The sequence below is a fragment of the Salvelinus namaycush genome, chromosome 16, assembly GCF_016432855.1.
Source record: "Salvelinus namaycush isolate Seneca chromosome 16, SaNama_1.0, whole genome shotgun sequence".
Classification (NCBI taxonomy): domain Eukaryota; kingdom Metazoa; phylum Chordata; class Actinopteri; order Salmoniformes; family Salmonidae; genus Salvelinus; species Salvelinus namaycush.
Genome location: NC_052322.1, coordinates 37,494,720 through 37,513,932, shown reverse-complemented (window position 1 = coordinate 37,513,932; position 19,213 = coordinate 37,494,720). Strand labels below are relative to the sequence as shown.

Below are 19,213 nucleotides of genomic sequence, written 5' to 3'. Positions count from 1 at the left end.
GAGAGAGAGAAAAATAGGGAGGATGACAGAGAAGGGAGAAGGGAGGGAGAGGTGGAAGGGAGGGGTTGTGTGACTGTGTGAGTATGACGCACATTGATCTCTTCTCCTGCGCTGTGACTGGCTGCTATGGCTGTCTGTCAGTGAGCTAAGTGGCTGGCGATACAGGGAAGGAGAGCAGATAATGAAGCGGAGCTCACCAGCGGCAGTCTCCTCTCATTGTCTCAATGGCTGCACACGCGTTCCTCCTGCTCTCCTCTGCCTTGCTGTCTGCCTTCAGCCAGCCCACCCTGTCCTTTGATCAAGTGCCTGCACTCCTAGAGAGAAGGTAAATACCCTCTGAGATTGGGAGGGAGGGGGGAGTGGGGGGGGGGGGGGGGGGGTCCAAGGATGCTGGGAGGCTGATGTGCAACAAGGGTCTTTCTTCCTCCCTCTCTCCCTTTCTTTCTTTCTTCCTCCCTCTGTCTCCCTTCCTGTCTCTCTGTCTTTCTTTCTCTCTCCCTTCCTGTCTCTCTGTCTCCCTCCCTCACCCTCTCCCTTCCTGTCTCTCCGTCTCTCTCCCTTCCTGTCTCTCTGTCTCTCTCCCTATCTCTACTTAAATACACAAGGCATCAGATCTGATAACGATGCTGTTGCTGTAAAAGCGTTGTTGAATCTGTGGTCGGATACTGTATGGTTGTGTATATTTTAGCATGCATCAGGCATTTGTCATTGATCACACGGCTGGTGTCTGTCTGGCAGGGAGCAGGTAAATAAGGCCAGGACAATGGAAGGCCAGGTAAATAAGGCCAGGACAATGGAAAGGAGGGGAGAATAGGAACAAAACAAAGGGATGGGACAGAGGAGAAGAAGGGCTGGTCTGTTGGGCTCTGTTTCCAGATGAAGAGAAAGAGGGAGAGAGAGAGGGAGAAAGAGAGAGAGAGAAAAAGAAGGGTGAGAAGGTGGATGCTACTCGGTCTTGTCTGCGTACACACGGTCCTGCAGGTCAGATGTAGCAAGATTAAATATTCAGAGGCCAAACCCAGGCAGTACAGACCTGTCTCTGGGAGAGAGAGCAAGAGAGAAAGTGAGAGAGCGAGAGAGGGAGAGAGGGCCTTTGTCAACACTGCTGCTAGGGGCATTGACGTTGGGAAAGGTGCAGGAATCAATGTTTACCTCTGCATGGAATTTTTATCATTGATGGCATAGAATGATTTTTCTTTCTCAGCAACACAAAGGGGGGCAATGTTGAGGCTTTATGCTTACTCTCTTGGAGATATACTTGATAACATTACAGTTGTATTCACTATATAACAATTACAATCAATACTACATTCAGAACTACTGGTTGTTGTGAGGATTCTAATGGTTTTCTGTTGATATTCATGGGGGCGGCAGGTAGCCTAGTGGTTAGAGCATTGAGCCAATAACCGAAAGGTTGCTAGATTGAATCCCTGAGCTAACAAGGTAAAAATCTGTTGTTCTTAACTGACTTGCCTAGTTAAATAAAATTTAAATATTTCAGATGTGAATATTTTGGCAATTTTCGCTTGGCTCTTCAACTAAACAATTACCGGGACAGTATACTTTTGTTTGTTTCCATTGAATAGTTTCACATGCTATAGAAATGTTTACACAACCAGACAAAGACATTCTGGATCGCTGTAATTGTATATATTTCCATGCTTATGAGTCATTCCTCGCAAATGTAGACAATGTCAACAGGCTTGACTAATTGTTTGTTTTCTCATTGCTTTGACCATCAGCTACATTAGTTGCATTTCTTTCTTCTATCTTTCAAAAGCTAAAGCTGCATCTTCAAAACAAACAGAAGACAATAACTTACATAGTTCTCCCATGTGTTTGTCTGTCTTACTACATACAGTATATTGGTTCCTCTCTGCTCTGCCACAAACTGAGATTCTGTTATATAAAAATAACTGAATTTAATTTCAAAGATCTATATTCACTGGCTAGAGATTCATAGGAGACAGAAGTGTACATTCAGGGGGGAAGGTAGGATAGTAGAGAAAGATCCATATGAAAGGTACTGTAGAATGGTAGCTTTAAAGTTTCAAAAGGAATGTTATTAGCTAGACCAGGGCTCTCCAACCCTGTTCCTGTAGATCTACCGTCCTGTAGGTTTACACTCCAACCCTGTTCCTGGAGAGCTACCGTCCTGTAGGTTTACACTCCAACCCTGTTCCTGGAGAGCTACCGTCCTGTAGGTTTACACTCCAAACCTGTTCCTGTAGATCTACCGTCCTGTAGTTTTACACTCCAACCCTGTTCCTGTAGATCTACGATCCTGTAGGTTTACACTCCAACCCTGATCCTGGAGAGCTACCGTCCTGTAGGTTTACACTCCAACCCTGTTCCTGTAGATCTACCGTCCTGTAGGTTTACACTCCAACCCTGTTCCTGGAGAGCTACCGTCCTGTAGGTTTACACTCCAACCCTGATCCTGGAGAGCTACCGTCCTGTAGGTTTACACTCCAAACCTGTTCCTGTAGATCTACCGTCCTGTAGTTTTACACTCCAACCCTGTTCCTGTAGATCTACAGTCCTGTAGGTTTACACTCCAACCCTGTTCCTGGAGAGCTACCGTCCTGTAGGTTTACACTCCAACCCTGTTCCTGTAGATCTACAGTCCTGTAGGTTTACACTCCAACCCTGTTCCTGGAGAGCTACCGTCCTGTAGGTTTACTACACTCTAACCCTGTTCCTGGAGAGCTACCGTCCTGAAGGTTTACACTCCAACCCTGTTCCTGGAGATCTACATTCCTGTAGGTTTACACTCCAACCCTGTTCCTGTAGATCTACCGTCCTGTAGGTTTACACTCCAACCCTGTTCCTGGAGAGCTACCGTCCTGTAGGTTTACACTCCAACCCTGTTCCTGTAGATCTACCGTCCTGTAGGTTTACACTCCAACCCTGTTCCTGTAGATCTACCGTCCTGTAGGTTTACACTCCAACCCTGTTCCTGTAGATCTACCGTCCTGTAGGTTTACACTCCAACCCTGTTCCTGTAGATCTACCGTCCAGTAGTTTTACACTCCAACCCTGTTCCTGTAGATCTACCGTCCTGTAGGTTTTACACTCCAACCCTGTTCCTGTAGATCTACCGTCCTGTAGGTTTACACTCCAACCCTGTTCCTGGAGAGCTACCGTCCTGTAGGTTTACAGTCCAACCCTGTTACTGGAGAGCTACCGTCCTGTAGGTTTACTACACTCCAACCCTGTTCCTGTAGATCTACCGTCCAGTAGTTTTACACTCCAACCCTGTTCCTGTAGATCTACCGTCCTGTAGGTTTACACTCCAACCCTGTTCCTGGAGAGCTACCGTCCTGTAGGTTTACAGTCCAACCCTGTTACTGGAGAGCTACCGTCCTGTAGGTTTACTACACTCCAACCCTGTTCCTGTAGATCTACCGTCCTGTAGGTTTACACTCCAACCCTGTTCCTGGAGATCTACCGTCCTGTAGGTTTACTACACCCCAACCCTGTTCCCGGAGAGCTACCGTCCTGTAGGTTTACTACACTCTAACCCTGTTCCTGGAGAGCTACCGTCCTGTAGGTTTACACTCCAACCCTGTTCCTGGAGATCTACCGTCCTGTAGGTTTACACTCCAACCCTGTTCCTGGAGATCTACCGTCCTGTAGGTTTAAACTCCAACCCTGTTCCTGTAGATCTACCGTCCTGTAGGTTTACACTCCAACCCTGTTCCTGTAGATCTACCGTCCTGTAGGGTTACACTCCAACCCTGTTCCTGTAGATCTACCGTCCTGTAGGTTTACACTCCAACCCTGTTCCTAGAGAGCTACCGTCCTGTAGGTTTACAGTCCAACCCTGTTACTGGAGAGCTACCGTCCTGTAGGTTTACTACACTCCAACCCTGTTCCTGTAGATCTACCGTCCTGTAGGTTTACACTCCAACCCTGTTCCTGGAGATCTACCGTCCTGTAGGTTTACTACACCCCAACCCTGTTCCTGGAGAGCTACCGTCCTGTAGGTTTACTACACTCTAACCCTGTTCCTGGAGAGCTACCGTCCTGTAGGTTTACACTCCAACCCTGTTCCTGGAGATCTACCGTCCTGTAGGTTTACACTCCAACCCTGTTCCTGGAGATCTACCGTCCTGTAGGTTTAAACTCCAACCCTGTTCCTGGAGAGCTACCGTCCTGTAGGTTTACACTCCAACCCTGTTCCTGGAGAGCTACCGTCCTGTAGGTTTACACTCCAACCCTGTTCCTGGAGAGCTACCGTCCTGTAGGTTTTCACTCCAACCCTGTTCCTGGAGAGCTACCGTCCTGTAGGTTTACACTCCAACCCTGTTCCTGTAGATCTACCGTCCTGTAGGTTTACACTCCAACCTTGTTCCTGTAGATCTACCGTCCTGTAGGTTTACACTCCAACCCTGTTCCTGTAGATCTACCGTCCTGTAGTTTTACACTCCAACCCTGTTCCTGTAGATCTACCGTCCTGTAGTTTTACACTCCAACCCTGTTCCTCTTAGATCTACCGTCCTGTAGGTTTACACTCCAACCCTGTTCCTGGAGAGCTACCGTCCTGTAGGTTTACACTCCAACCCTGTTCCTGTAGATCTACCGTCCTGTAGGTTTACTACACTCCAACCCTGTTCCTGGAGAGCTACCGTCCTGTAGGTTTACTACACTCCAACCTTGTTCCTGTAGATCTACCATCCTGTAGGTTTACACTCCAACCCTATTCCTGTAGATCTACCGTCCTAGAGGTTTACACTCCAACCCTGTTCCTGTAGATCTACCGTCCTGTAGGTTTACACTCCAACCCTGTTCCTGTAGATCTACCGTCCTGTAGGTTTACACTCCAACCCTGTTCCTGTAGATCTACCGTCCTGTAGGTTTACACTCCAACCCTGTTCCTGGAGATCTACCGTCCTGTAGGTTTACAGTCCAACCCTGTTCCTGGAGAGCTACCGTCCTGTAGGTTTACTACACTCTAACCCTGTTGCTGGAGAGCTACCGTCCTGTAGGTTTACACTCCAACCCTGTTCCTGGAGATCTACCGTCCTGTAGGTTTACACTCCAACCCTGTTCCTGGAGATCTGACGTCCTGTAGGTTTACACTCCAACCCAGTTCCTGGAGAGCTACCGTCCTGTAGGTTTACACTCCAACCCTGTTCCTGGAGAGCTACCGTCCTGTAGGTTTACACTCCAACCCTGTTCCTGGAGAGCTAGCGTCCTGTAGGTGTACATTCCAACCCTGTTCCTGGAGAGCTACCGTCCTGTAGGTTTACACTCCAACCCTGTTCCAGGAGTGCTACCGTCCTGTAGGTTTACACTCCAACCCTGTTCCTGGAGAGCTACCGTCCTGTAGGTTTAAACTCCAACCCTGTTCCTGGAGAGCTACCGTCCTGTAGGTTTTCACTCCAACCCTGTTCCTGGAGAGCTACCGTCCTGTAGGTTTAAACTCCAACCCTGTTCCTGGAGAACTACCGTCCTGTAGGTTTTCACTCCAACCCTGTTCCTGGAGAGCTACCGTCCTGTAGGTTTACACTCCAACCCTGTTCCTGAAGAGCTACCGTCTTGTAGGATTACACCCCAACCCTGTTCCTGGAGAGCTACCGTCTTGTAGGTTTACACTCCAACCCTGTTCCTGGAGAGCTACCGTCCTGTAGGTTTACTACACTCCAACCTTGTTCCTGTAGATCTACCGTCCTGTAGGTTTACACTCCAACCCTGTTCCTGTAGATCTACCGTCCTGTAGGTTTACACTCCAACCCTGTTCCTGTAGATCTACCGTCCTGTAGGTTTACACTCCAACCCTGTTCCTGTAGATCTACCGCCCTGTAGGTTTACACTCCAACCCTGTTCCTGTAGATCTACCGTCCTGTAGGTTTACACTCCAACCCTGTTCCTGTAGATCTACCATCCTGTAGGTTTACAGTCCAACCCTGTTCCTAGAGAGCTACCGTCCTGTAGGTTTACTACACTCCAACCCTGTTCCTGGAGAGCTACCGTCCTGTAGGTTTACACTACAACCCTGTTCCTGGAGATCTACCGTCCTGTAGGTTTACACTCCAACCGTGTTCCTGGAGAGCTACCGTCCTGTAGGTTTACTACACCCCAACCCTGTTCCTGGAGAGCTACCGTCCTGTAGGTTTACTACACTCTAACCCTGTTCCTGGAGAGCTACCGTCCTGTAGGTTTACACTCCAACCCTGTTCCTGCAGATCTACCGTCCTGTAGGTTTACACTCCAACCCTGTCCCTGGAGATCTACCGTCCTGTAGGTTTACACTCCAACCCTGTTCCTGGAGAGCTACCGTCCTGAAGGTTTACAATCCAACCCTGTTCCTGGAGAGCTACCGTCCTGTAGGTTTACTACACTCCAACCCTGTTCCTGGAGAGCTACCATCCTGTAGGTTTACACTCCAACCCTGTTCCTGGAGATCTACCGTCCTGTAGGTTTACACTCCAACCCTGTTCCTGGAGATCTACCGTCCTGGAGGTTTTCACTCCAACCCTGTTCCTGGAGATCTACCGTCCTGGAGGTTTTCACTCCAACCCTGTTCCTGGAGATCTACCATCCTGTAGGTTTACACTCCAACCCTGTTCCTGGAGATCTACCGTCCTGTAGGTTTATACTCCAACCCTGTTCCTGGAGATCTACCGTCCTGTAGGTTTACACTCCAACCCTGTTCCTGGAGATCTACCGTCCTGGAGGTTTTCACTCCAACCCTGTTCCTGGAGAGCTAGTGTCCTGTATGTTTACACTCCAACCCTGTTCCTGGAGAGCTACCGTCTTGTAGGTTTACACTCCAACCATGTTCCTGGAGAGCTACCATCCTGTAGGTTTACACTCCTACCCTGTTCCTGGAGAGCTACCCTCCTGTAGGTTTACACTCCAACCCTGTTCCTGGAGAGCTACCGTCTTGTAGGTTTACACTCCAACCCTGTTCCTGGAGAGCTACCCTCCTGTAGTTTTACACTCCAACCCTGTTCCTGGAGAGCTACCGTCCTGTAGGTTTTCACTCCAACCCCAGTTGTAACTACCCTGATTCCGTTCATCAACCAGCTAATTATTAGAATCATGTGCGCTAGATTAGGGTTGGAGTGAAAACCTACAGGACGGTAGCTCTCCAGGAACAGGGTTGGAGTGTAAACCTACAGGAGGGTAGCTATAGACTCCGGACTGGAGCCATGTCCAACATCACAATACTTTTAAACTGATGAACATTCAACATGCCTGTTATCATAAACTTACCTGTAAAACATACAGTACCAGTCAAAAGTTTGGACACCTACTCATTCAAGGGTTTTTCTTTATTTTTACTATTTTCTACATTGTAGAACAATAGTGAAGACATCAAAACTATTAAATAACACATATGAAATCATGTAGTAACCAAAGAAGTTTTAAAGAAATCAAAATATATTTGAGATTTGAGATTCTTCAAAGTAGCCACCCTTTGCCTTGATGACAGCTTTGCACACTCTTGGCATTCTCTCAACCAGCTTCATGAGGAATGCTTTTCCAACAGTCTTGAAGGAGTTCCCACATATGCTGAGCACACGTCGGCTGCTTTCATACTGATTCATACATTCTCTTTTTGTTCCTATTGTTTTACCTCTCTTATCAAAGTACTCATAAAACAGAGGACTATTTTCTGATTAACTTAATCTTGACCAGTAGCAGGGATCTGACTCCTGATCCCAAGCAGACCTCACTATATTTATCACACCTCCAAATCTGTCCTGAGGTCAGTTCTTAAGCATAAAAACACAGCCACCTGAGTAGCAGCAGGGGACCTTAGAGTCTCTCTAAACGCTTTAGTCTTAATCTGCTCTAATAGTCTATTATTAGTCATCACCTGCATATACAATTAACGTATCAAAGACATGTTGGAAGGGGTAATGCAGACAGGCTATTGGTGCTTAGTGATAATGCCTCCTGACCAGGATAACACAGGTTACAACCTCAACGAGGCTTCCCTGAATAAATGAAGGGTAAATAACACAGATTACAACCTCAACGAGGCTTCCCTGAATAAATGAAGGGTAAATAACACAGATTACAACCTCAACGAGGCGTCCCTGAATAAATGAAGGGTAAATAACACAGATTACAACCTCAACGAGGCTTCCCTGAATAAATGAAGGGTAAATAACACAGATTACAACCTCAACGAGGCTTCCCTGAATAAATGAAGGGTAAATAACACAGATTACAACCTCAACGAGGCTTCCCTGAATAAATGAAGGGTAAATAACACAGGTTACAACCTCAACGAGGCTTCCCTGAATAAATGAAGGGTAAATAACACAGATTACAACCTCAACGAGGCTTCCTTGAATAAATGAAGGGTAAATAACACAGATTACAACCTCAACGAGGCTTCCCTGAATAAATGAAGGGTAAATAACACAGATTACAACCTCAACGAGGCTTCCCTGAATAAATGAAGGGTAAATAACACAGGTTACAACCTCAACGAGGCTTCCCTGAATAAATGAAGGGTAAATAACACAGATTACAACCTCAACGAGGCTTCCTTGAATAAATGAAGGGTAAATAACACAGATTACAACCTCAACGAGGCTTCCTTGAATAAATGAAGGGTAAATAACACAGGTTACAACCTCAACGAGGCTTCCTTGAATAAATGAAGGGTAAATAACACAGATTACAACCTCAACGAGGCTTCCTTGAATAAATGAAGGGTAAATAACACAGGTTACAACCTCAACGAGGCTTCCTTGAATAAATGAAGGGTAAATAACACAGATTACAACCTCAACGAGGCTTCCTTGAATAAATGAAGGGTAAATAACACAGGTTACAACCTCAACGAGGCTTCCTTGAATAAATGAAGGGTAAATAACACAGATTACAACCTCAACGAGGCTTCCTTGAATAAATGAAGGGTAAATAACACAGGTTACAACCTCAACGAGGCTTCCTTGAATAAATGAAGGGTAAATAACACAGGTTACAACCTCAACGAGGCTTCCCTGAATAAATGAAGGGTAAGTAAAACAGATGACAATTGAAACATATCCTGGTAATCTACTTGATGTATAAGGCAGAGGTAGAGAGAGGCCCAGAGAGGTAGGAGACGCTGAGAGTTCATTGAGGTACCAATCTCCATCGCTGTAGAGCAGTGCTTCTGAACAGAGTCACTGCATTGGCAGAGCGAGCTTGTCCTGTTTACTGTTTGATGCGTACCACACCTTGTCTGCTCCAGTATAGCCAACTCAGCCCAGTAGAGAGTGCATGTGTATCGTTCTGTTGTTTGTGTTATCGTTTATCAATGTATGTTTGTGTGTGAATGTGTGCATGGTATACAGTACATCTCCATGAATGTCTGTGTGTCTGGACAGGTGTTTGACTCTTTGTATATTTGAATATGCAGATGCTAGTGCGTGTAGTTTATATGTGCCTGTTCCTTCTGTATGAGTGTGGGTCCATGTGTGTCCTGGTGGCAGGTAGCCTAGCGGTTAAGAGCATTAGGTCAGTAACCGAAAGGGCGCTGGTTTGAATCCTAAAGCCGACTAGGTGAGAAATCTATTGGTGTGCCCTTGAGCAAGGCACTTTAACATAATTGCTCAGGATAAGAGAGTCTGCTAAATTACAAAAATATAAATGTGTGTCTGTCTTTTTGTGTTGAAGAGTACCTCTGTGAGGTGAGCCAAGGAGTGGCTGTGGAATAGCTTTGATGATATAAAGGGCCTGTTCAGCACTCGGGCTCCGTGTGACAGGGTCAGCCAGTAACAGGGTTGCAGCTGACCTGGCCAAACTGGCACAGGAACAAACGGCTGGGCTTACTTGCGTTTATATACAAACACTTGCAAGGCAGCCTCTTCCAGCCAGCTGAAGCCTGGGTATTCACTCGTGTGTGGAGCTGTGATGTTTAGGAAACCGGGCTGATGGAGGACCTATTAGTGTAGTTGAGGGTAAAATGAGGTCTTTAGTGTCATTCGGCGCCGTAGGCCCCTGTGTTGATTTAGTTACATTCTATGCATATTGGGTGTAAATCAAATGGGATGTTTTTATTGAGTGGCTGTGTTGTTATGCGTCTGTTTATTTTACGCTGGGTGTCGGTAGGAGAACAGATGCAGGTGATAAGTCACAGACGTCAACCAGCCTGGCACGCTATCACAGTCTCACATGCCAGGTCAAACTGCCAAACGGCACTACTAGGGCACGCACACATCAAGAATCCAACACATCAACTTCCAACATCATTATCTCAGCACCTCCATTTTAGGGTAAGCTCAGTCTACATCAGATCTACTGTAGCTGGCATCAGAGAAGCTAAACTCCATCGTCATTTGATTCATACACAGAACATAGCAGCTTACTCTACATAGTGTGCGCAATGGAGAGGACCAAAGGTAGACTACAAGGGACACTATCATCACAACAGTGGCGGCTGGTGGATGGGAAAATCGGAGGATGGGCTTATGGTAATGGTTGAAATGGGATAGAAAAGCCATCAAATACTTGGAAACCATGTGTTCATTATCATGACAGCCCATCCAATCAGAAAGTTCTGGGTCAATAAAGGCAACGGGGACATTAGGAAAAGTGCTCCGGGGGGGCAGGTAATCCAAACAACCAAAAGAAGGTGACCTTGCTTAAGTAACATTCATGAATTACGCATTTGCGTATTTGATTATGTGTAAGTAAACACGCGTCATCAGCAGCAGGGTGCCACTGTCTGCAGAAGACCGCCTGGTTGAAAAGCATTGCGTTCATGAGTGTTATTTTTTCTGTTTCTGTAAATGAAAAGGACAACACTTTTTGCTAAATAAATAAGCAATAGCAAGATTATTTTCTTCTAAAAATGTTAATCTACTACGGTAGAGAAACACCATGCTGTTGTTGTGCGTCCCTACGACTAATTAAATGGTCCTTAAGTTCATCAACTCTCCTCTGTTTGGAAACAAAACTAGACAATTAGGCTGTTGTATCCTTTAAGCAACCTCTGTGCATGTTTAGACATTGTAACTCTGCTTCCTAACATGTAGCTAGAATAAGATAAAGGAGGATAAAGGATTAGACACATATGTCATAGGTCAAAGAAGTCAGGAAATAGACATGACAGGTAGCTCTTCCAATTGTCCCAATGTGCATGGTCCAATTATCTACCGTTCTCCACAAATAGTGCACTTATTCTTTCCCCAACTAATCAAAGCCAGCTTGGTTGAAGCCTATGATTAGTTGATATGTTGAATCACATGTAGGTCGATTGCTTGGCTGGAACAAACGCCTGGACCCACACAGGCTCTTTGAGGATAAGAATAGCCACTCATGGTCTAATCTCTCTTCTTGTCATGCAGCTGGACCTGGAGAGCTCAGTGCATCCTGGTGCTCTCCTGGCACTAAACAGTGTTTTTAGCCCCAGAGACGTTACTCCAGTGTTCCACCCCTACACTAATCCTGATCCCTCAGTCAGGTGGGCTGGCAATGAGATGCCCCTAGCCTGACAGGAACTTCCCCTGGTGTGTCCACCTGACCTCCTGGACGGATGCTAACTGATACTAGGTTGACCTTCTTCTAATCTAACGCTTCCTGAAAAGCAACCCCTCTAGCCCCTGACTGCTAACAGCTCACTTCTCAGAACTAATTAAGACTGTTATAATAAGACTAGTAATTGTCCTTGACTTGAGCAACAGCCCCACCAATTATCTATGTCAAGCCCAAGCTTGCTTTACCTGGGCCCGGTTTCCCGATAGCGATGGAATTTAAGTTTACAAGTGTTTTAACTATGCATTGTTCCTACAACGGCCGAAGATGTAACGTGCGTTTCCCAAAACACCACGCAGAGAGAACATTCGCTGAGTGCGTCGTTAGAGCCACATATGCAGTCATATTGGCTTCCATTTGAAGCAGATTTTTATTCTTCACTTGTTTGTAACAATTGCAAAGACTTTGGCAACGTTGTATTTGTAGTTAACTTCGTTCTGCAGTTATCGGCAGTCACCGTCAGACAGATCAACTTCTTCATTCTATGTTTAGCAGAGATCTACTGTGAATAAAGTGACATGGAAGAGCAAAGAAAAGCATCTAACGACGCATTTAGCTGTTCTACTAGTGATCTGAGGGAGTCGGTAAATAACGAGCATTTTCAAGTGCAAGTTTAGTAACGATGGTTTTAACGATGCTCTTAGCTCGCAGATTTAACGGTGCTACTACGAAGGTTTTAACGATGAACTTAGCTTTAAGATGCTTTTGGGAAACCGGGCCCTAGGCAATAGCACCAGAGCTAACGGCCCCAGACCATTTAACTGTTCCTGAACAACAGCTTTTGTTACAGCTCTCTAGAAATAGGGTTGGTGATCACTAGACCAGGTCACACTGGGCACAAGTAGGTTGAATCAACGTTGTTTACACGTCATTTCAACTAAAAATATAAATGTGATGACATTGAGTCAACATGGAAAACTGATGCGATTTGCAAAAAGTAAATGAATGAGACATAAATAAAAAAATAAAAAATAATTTCATCCAGCCTTTACCTAAATGCAATGAGCTGATTATAAGAGCGTCTGCTAAATGACTTAAATGTAAATGTAAAATGTTTGTTGGTTTTACTTGGAAATTCACATTAGTTGATAACTCAATCAAATGTTTATCAAAACTAGACATTGAACTGTCATCTGTGCCCAGTGAGGAGTGCCTTTCTGATATCCCTTCCTGAACCCAGATCCTATAGTCTTGAGCCAGGTGGACAAATTCACAGTGCCATGTTACTGGCAGGTTACTGTCTGATAACAGCAGATGTGTAACAACACAGACATGCCCAGATGGATAGCTACCCCAGAGGAAATGATCAGGGTATAATTTTCGAAATAAAAAATAATTTCTTCAAATCCAGCTGATCAGGGTATTATTAAACAGCCTATCTGTCTAATAGCTGGTAGTGTTCAGACAGTGAATTCCAACAATTTTGGTGTAATGGCCTATGTAAATTAACATCCTAGCTACTTCTGCACAACATACTATAGGGCCCAATTCAGTCAAGCAAAGCACAGATAAAGGTTCCACAAGAAAAGAGCAACCAGTGAAGAACAAACACCATTGTAAATACAACCCATATTTATGTTTATTTAAAATATTGTACTTTTGTACTTGTATTTGCACATTGTTATAACACTGTATATAGACATAATATGACATTTGAAATGTGTCTATTATTTCGGAACTTCTGTGAGTGTAATGTTTACTGTTCATTTTATTGTTTATTTCACCTTTGTTTATTATCTACTTCACTTGCTTTGGCAATGTTAACATATGTTTCCCATGCCAATAAAGCCCTTGAATTGAATTGAATTAAAAGCAAACCTCATAGCAAGTTCACTCACAATGTTTACTTTACACTGAGTTGTCAATTGGGTTAAAAGCTACACTCAACAGTCCCTGCAAGCTATTCCTCTCACAGACATTGTCATTCGATATTGATGCAAAAACAACGTACGAAGTGCTTAAAATATAGGGCAAACCCTCGGGGGGAATCTGTACTGTGGTTGTTCTTTATCTATGCCTAAAAGCATTCCAGCTATTTCTTTTACTTTTCCTGTTGAAAAACAACATCTCATGTATAAATATGGTAATGTACACAGACTTAAGAGTAAAAAAATACATGTTTTGAGAATGTTTTTAATTTTTTATACACAACTGCAAACTTCAAGGAGGTGTCCATCCAATGAGTTGGTCTGATGGGTGCACTGTGATGTCATCGGCCTCCCCTGGTGCTTGAGGAACAATAGAGGAGTATTAGAATAGCCCCCCCCCCCCACACACTTGTACCATGTTATGAGGATACCTGTACCATCTATTAAGATGAGCCTTGGTTCAGTAAATCAGGTGATAAATGAGGTGAAAAGGAGAGTGAGACTTTAAAGGAATTGGGTGCCTTAGTTTTGTCACCAGCCTGATCAGTTCTGGGTACTGATCAGGTCTGGGTACTGATCAGGTCTGGGTACTGATCAGTTCTGGGTACTGACTGACTGCACAGCCTGTCTGTAAGATCACTGCATGCTGAGCAGAGGCAAGACATTCAAACTCATAATCTAACCTAGTTCCCACGCGCGCGCGCGCGCGCACACACACACACACACACACACACACACACACACACACAGATTGAGATTAACCACTGGGGGTTTAAACCACATACAGCCTAGCCTGCATGGTAAAGCGTTATGGATAAATTGACTGAATTATCACGATAACCATAAATAGAACGATACGTTTATAACATTCATGTACATTTGTTAGCCTACTTTTATATATTACCATACCATTAGCACTACTACTACTAGTACTACTACTACTACTATGGGGCGGCAGGTAGCCTAGTGGTTAGAGCGTTGGACTAGTAACCGGAAGGCTGTAAAATCGAATCCCCGAGCTGACAAGGTAAAAATCTGTCATTCTGCCCATGAACAAGGCAGTTAACCCACTGTTCCTAGGCCGTCATTGAAAATAAGAATTTGTTCTTAAGGAAATAAGTCTGCTAATATGGGCTAATGGTACAATTGATAGTAACAACATTCAAAGTAGAAGTATTTTTACAATTTATTTTACCTTTATTTAACGAGGCAACGAGGTTAAACGAGATTAAATAAAGGTAAAATAAATTGTAAAAATACTGCTACTTTGAATGTTGTTACTATCAATCAATTGTACCATTAGCCCATATTAGCAGACTTATTTCCTTTAAACTTCACATTTCTCTAGTAGACTATTTATTGGGATTATCGGTATCAGTAAAATTTCCTCGATAAATTGTTGGCGTCGATCATTTTAGTTTTATCTTCCCAGCTCTACTGCATGATCAGCCTGGACAGGACAATACAAAGCTGACCAATCACAACTATACTGTCAAATGATTGTGTTTATCCTCTGATACTGCATGTAGGCCACCGCTAGTGTCAAGGTTTGATAGTAAATAAAACAAGCTTTGTATTGGAGAGATATACCACCACCCATTACCAATGTGTAGCTGCCACCAACATGCCCGCCTTTTTGCGCCAGAAAGTAGTGGTGGGGGGAAAACATTTATACAGTTACATATCGGGATATTATTTTTGACGATATATCATATCCTTTTGACAATATCATATTTTCGCTAGTTGGCTGTACCTGCACCAAAACTCCAGTATTGTTCCTTCATAGCTTGTTCTCCATCTTCTTTTTAAATAGGGAACCCATTTGTTTTCAGCACTTTTATTTCCATGACTGATCTAAACGTGTTTTCTCATGGCCCTCTCTTGTCCCTCTGCAACAGACATCGTGAGCAATAAAATCACTGTATCGAATCGCAATACATATATAATCGTGAGAATTGCAATACATATATCGTATCGCCACCTAAGTATTGTGATATTGTATCGTGAGGTCCCTGGCAATTCCCAACCCTACCAGAATGTTCAGGAGACATTGGCTATGATGATCTGGTTAGTGATCAAAAGGTGAACTGCTGAAGGTATAGTATCGCATGTGGACATAGAACATATTGGTTGGCCACTAATAGTATAGCTACCCTATGTTGCCTTGTGCTGGTTTGAAATCTGCTCTGTCAACTCTGAGAAAATATGTGCACGGACATGTAGCTGCATCTTTTAACCACATTGTCATTTTCTCTTGTCTCTACAGCACAGAAGTCGACTATGTTACAGAGGTCCCATACCCAGCTGTGAGAATCAGAGCGGGTAAATAACAAATCATGTCTCATGATTATGAGCTTGACGCAATCAAGCCTGTCTTAGACATGTTTATGCAGTATCGGTTTAAAAACTACTGCCCAAACATACAGCTTGAAGCGTCAATGTCCATGTAGGTAGGCAGTGTATTTGTAAGCAAATATATTTTAGCAAAATAGTATTTGACTCTTTTATTTGTGTTTCTGTGTCAGGTGGTATTGATGGAATGAGCTTGGTGGCTGAGGGTTATGTGCCCACTGAGGAAAGCCCACTCAAAAGATTACTGAAGGTAGAAGTCTCTCTCTGTTTCTCTTCTCGCTCTCTTTCTATCCCCGCTCTCTCTGATCCTGTGCATCGTAGTATCACATCGCCCCCTAGGGGACACTGTTCAGATTCTCTACAGTTTGTTTTACTAGTCTTACTATTACTACCGGGATAACTATGTGTGTGGCGTTTCTTGTCAATCAATTATATTAATTGATCCAATCTCCCCTCTACCCCTCCTCTCTGCAGCGGGATAGCTGGCACCACCTCAACCAGCATGGCCATGACAAGGGCAAGAGAAAGCTGCTCCAGTCCCCCATATTCGGGCCCTACTCTCCTCTGAGCGTGGCCTACAATGGCAAGACCTGCATCCTGTTCAAAGCCAAGCGCCTGGCCGTCCGCTACAAGAACCACACCTTCATAGACCTGACGGAGAAGACCTTTGGACCCAACGCCCCTGTGGACACCAAGGGATCCATCTGCACCAAGGAGAAGGCTACGTAAGTACTGTAAATCATGTCCGACCATGAGTTGTATCGACTGCTATGTAGTCATCAAAAGTTTAAATTATACATTCAATTAATGGAGGAAAATATTGTTACAATGACATGAGTCCTGTATATCTCACTCAGGATCTACCTATTAAAGGCCCGGTCCTTTTCAATCAACATTTGAGTCTGTTTTTGTACACAGGCTATCACTGAAATTTGGCGATGTGGAGGACCTCAGGGGACTTGTTATCAGGTTGCAGATGTCCAACACATTCTACGAGTCGGCAGGGCAGAACTGGTTCACCTTAGACAGCGTCCACATCCACTACAACTGGACCCATGAGGCTACATTCAACGCCAGCGAGGTGTACGCCCCCGCCACCTCCTCCTATCACTGCCAGCATGTCAGCAGTCAGCACAAATATGACACCCTCCTGGTGCCCAGCTCACACACTGACACCTCAGCTAACTGGCACATCACGTTTACTGACTTCCAGGTATGGAGCTTTGACCGTTTTTAATGACTGATTGATTTATCTATAAAAAAACTTGTTTACTTCACCTTGTAATATTTCCTATTTCCTCTCTTCCTCTCTGCAGATCCAGGCGTTCAACGTCATGTCTGATAAGTTTGCGTCGGCCAGCGACTGTGCCACCTTCCTGACCCCAGCCATACTGATGGGCCTGGTGACCTCTCTGATCCTGCTGTTGGTGCTGGCCTACGCTCTGCACATGGTGGTGCACCTCAAACACATCGACCGCTATGAGGAACATAAAGCTATGGTGTATTTCCCACGCAGGCTGAGCAAAGCTCTAGAGCGTAGGGCCTCACAGCAGTACGAGCTACCCGACAAGAACTGCCTGTGAGAGAGGGAGAAGATAGAGAGTCGTGGATGCTGGTGAATGAAAGTGGGAAAAAGTTGCACCCACACTGTTTTCCATGCTTCCAAATGTTTGTTTACTAGTGACAACTATTTTCACCTGTTGGCTTTTGCCTGTTCTCTATTATAAGACCAACATGTTAACATGTTAACAATACTAAGCTATCACATTTTTTGAAGCATTAAAACTGTGTTTGTCTACCATCCTTCCTTTTTTCATTGACCTGAACCTTCACATTCATTTCCTACCTAAGGTTATTGGATGTTAAAACCTCTTGATCGTGGGGTTGAAGGTCAGGAAGAGACCAGGGGCCCTGGAGGGACACAGTGTCACCAAGCTTTCACCTCAGCCAGGCACTGAAGCACCCGATTCAACAGTTAACGACTGCAGCTAACCCTGCCATCGTCCAAGCCTGCTTAGGGGCCCTCACCCCTTAGCATAACTGGGCTTTGGTGTGTGGAGTCCCCACTCCCAATCCTAGCATTGACACATTGCCAAATTCATACCAATACAAGGAATCTTTTGTCGAATCTCATGGCATTTTCACTGAATTAGCTGCACTCTGTCATAAATTGAATAAGGTCGTCTAGCACAGTGTTTCTCAAATGGAGTGTGAGGACCCACTGGTAGATCACAGACACATCTTACTGGGTTAAGATTGTACTTGAGCTGGAAACTTGTTTGAGATAATCTGGAGGTATCTCAAGAATTCTAGAGGGTTTTGGTGGTTCATGTCACAAAACTATTTGGGAACCACTGGTCTGGCACCTGGCTGGAGTGAACTAGATTGGTCACTGTGGCTCTCCTGAACCTCTGGGGTTTCCCACCCTGCCCCTGGCGTAGACTTTTGGGACTTGAATGGACCAGCCACCAGTCTGAGGGGTTCGACTAACTAGCACAACATGGGTTAGCCTGGCAGGCGCTAATGGCTAACTCTCAACACTAAAGACTAAACATGGAAATAAGCTGCACAAGACTGCCCTTCTGAGGGCAACGAACGACGCGGGTCTATAGGAAGACGTCACTCACTGAGAGTCTATGGAGTACGGACAAGGGTGGTGAAGGAGCTGCCAGCCACGCTGCTGGGTTTTTGACTGCCAAAGTGAAGCTAAAGGATTTTCCATTACGCATGACAATGTGAACATGAGAAGTACAGTTACAATGTAAATAACAAACGAAAAACACTCAAATGTACAGATGTATCTCTCAGCTGAAGTTTTTTTAAATATACAGTGTAATCAAGAAATACTACTAGGTACAGGAAGGCTATTCTACTACTGCTCATAATCACAAGGATATACAGTGCTGTAGATATGTTAAGGTCGTATGATCATAGCTGTTTACTATCTTCAGATAGCGCACAATTACATAGTTATCAGTTAAACATTGTGCTATGAGGATCGGTGACAGTGTCAATGCATATTGTTTTTTTTCTACAGTATTACCATATAACACTGTCTGTCTTATAATTGTCTTGAACTGGGCCAGACATGACACCCTAGAAGTACAGTCCAGTTTAAAGGTAGATTCAGCAGTATGACATCATTGTCCACAGTGGGGCGACTTCCTGCTTCACAGACACAATAACAGATTCAAATCTGCCAATATTTCCCTTTCTGGGGAAGAGCCAATAGGGGCAGTCTTGGCAGATTATAATTTTGTTGTTGTTGATTTCTGTAAGCGGGATGTCACCCTGCTGTGTATGATGATGTCATATTGCTGAGTCTACCTTTGATCCAACTGTGACTTTCCAGTACAAATGTAAACATAGGGACGATACTTATGGAATGCCGTCCGTCCGCAAGTACATATAGAGGCCATTATACTCCAGAGACAACACTAGCAACCAGTAACAACATCAGTAACTCACTATTACAGAATAACACTCAGCATGACAGTAAGTAG

General features: G+C 44.5%; 1 protein-coding gene across 1 annotated transcript; it reads left to right on the top strand.

Annotated features, from left to right (window-relative positions):
• The first annotated feature begins 224 nt into the window (after nt 1-224).
• On the top strand, nt 225-17,293 carry LOC120061660 (V-type proton ATPase subunit S1-like protein). Its single transcript, XM_039011557.1, has 6 exons — nt 225-325; nt 15,625-15,680; nt 15,884-15,960; nt 16,185-16,435; nt 16,629-16,923; nt 17,027-17,293. Exons 1-6 carry the CDS (start codon nt 225-227, stop codon nt 17,291-17,293), a joined length of 1,047 nt encoding a protein of 348 aa, XP_038867485.1.
• The last annotated feature ends 1,920 nt before the right edge of the window (nt 17,294-19,213 follow it).

Excerpts from the sequence above, each read along its gene's own strand:
- LOC120061660 (XM_039011557.1), top strand. The coding sequence starts at position 225 with ATGGCTGCACACGCGTTCCTCCTGCTCTCCTCTGCCTTGCTGTCTGCC. Across the intron at positions 326-15,624 it reads CCTGCACTCCTAGAGAGAAG|CACAGAAGTCGACTATGTTA; the intron begins GTAAATACCCTC and ends TTGTCTCTACAG. Across the intron at positions 15,681-15,883 it reads AGCTGTGAGAATCAGAGCGG|GTGGTATTGATGGAATGAGC; the intron begins GTAAATAACAAA and ends TTTCTGTGTCAG.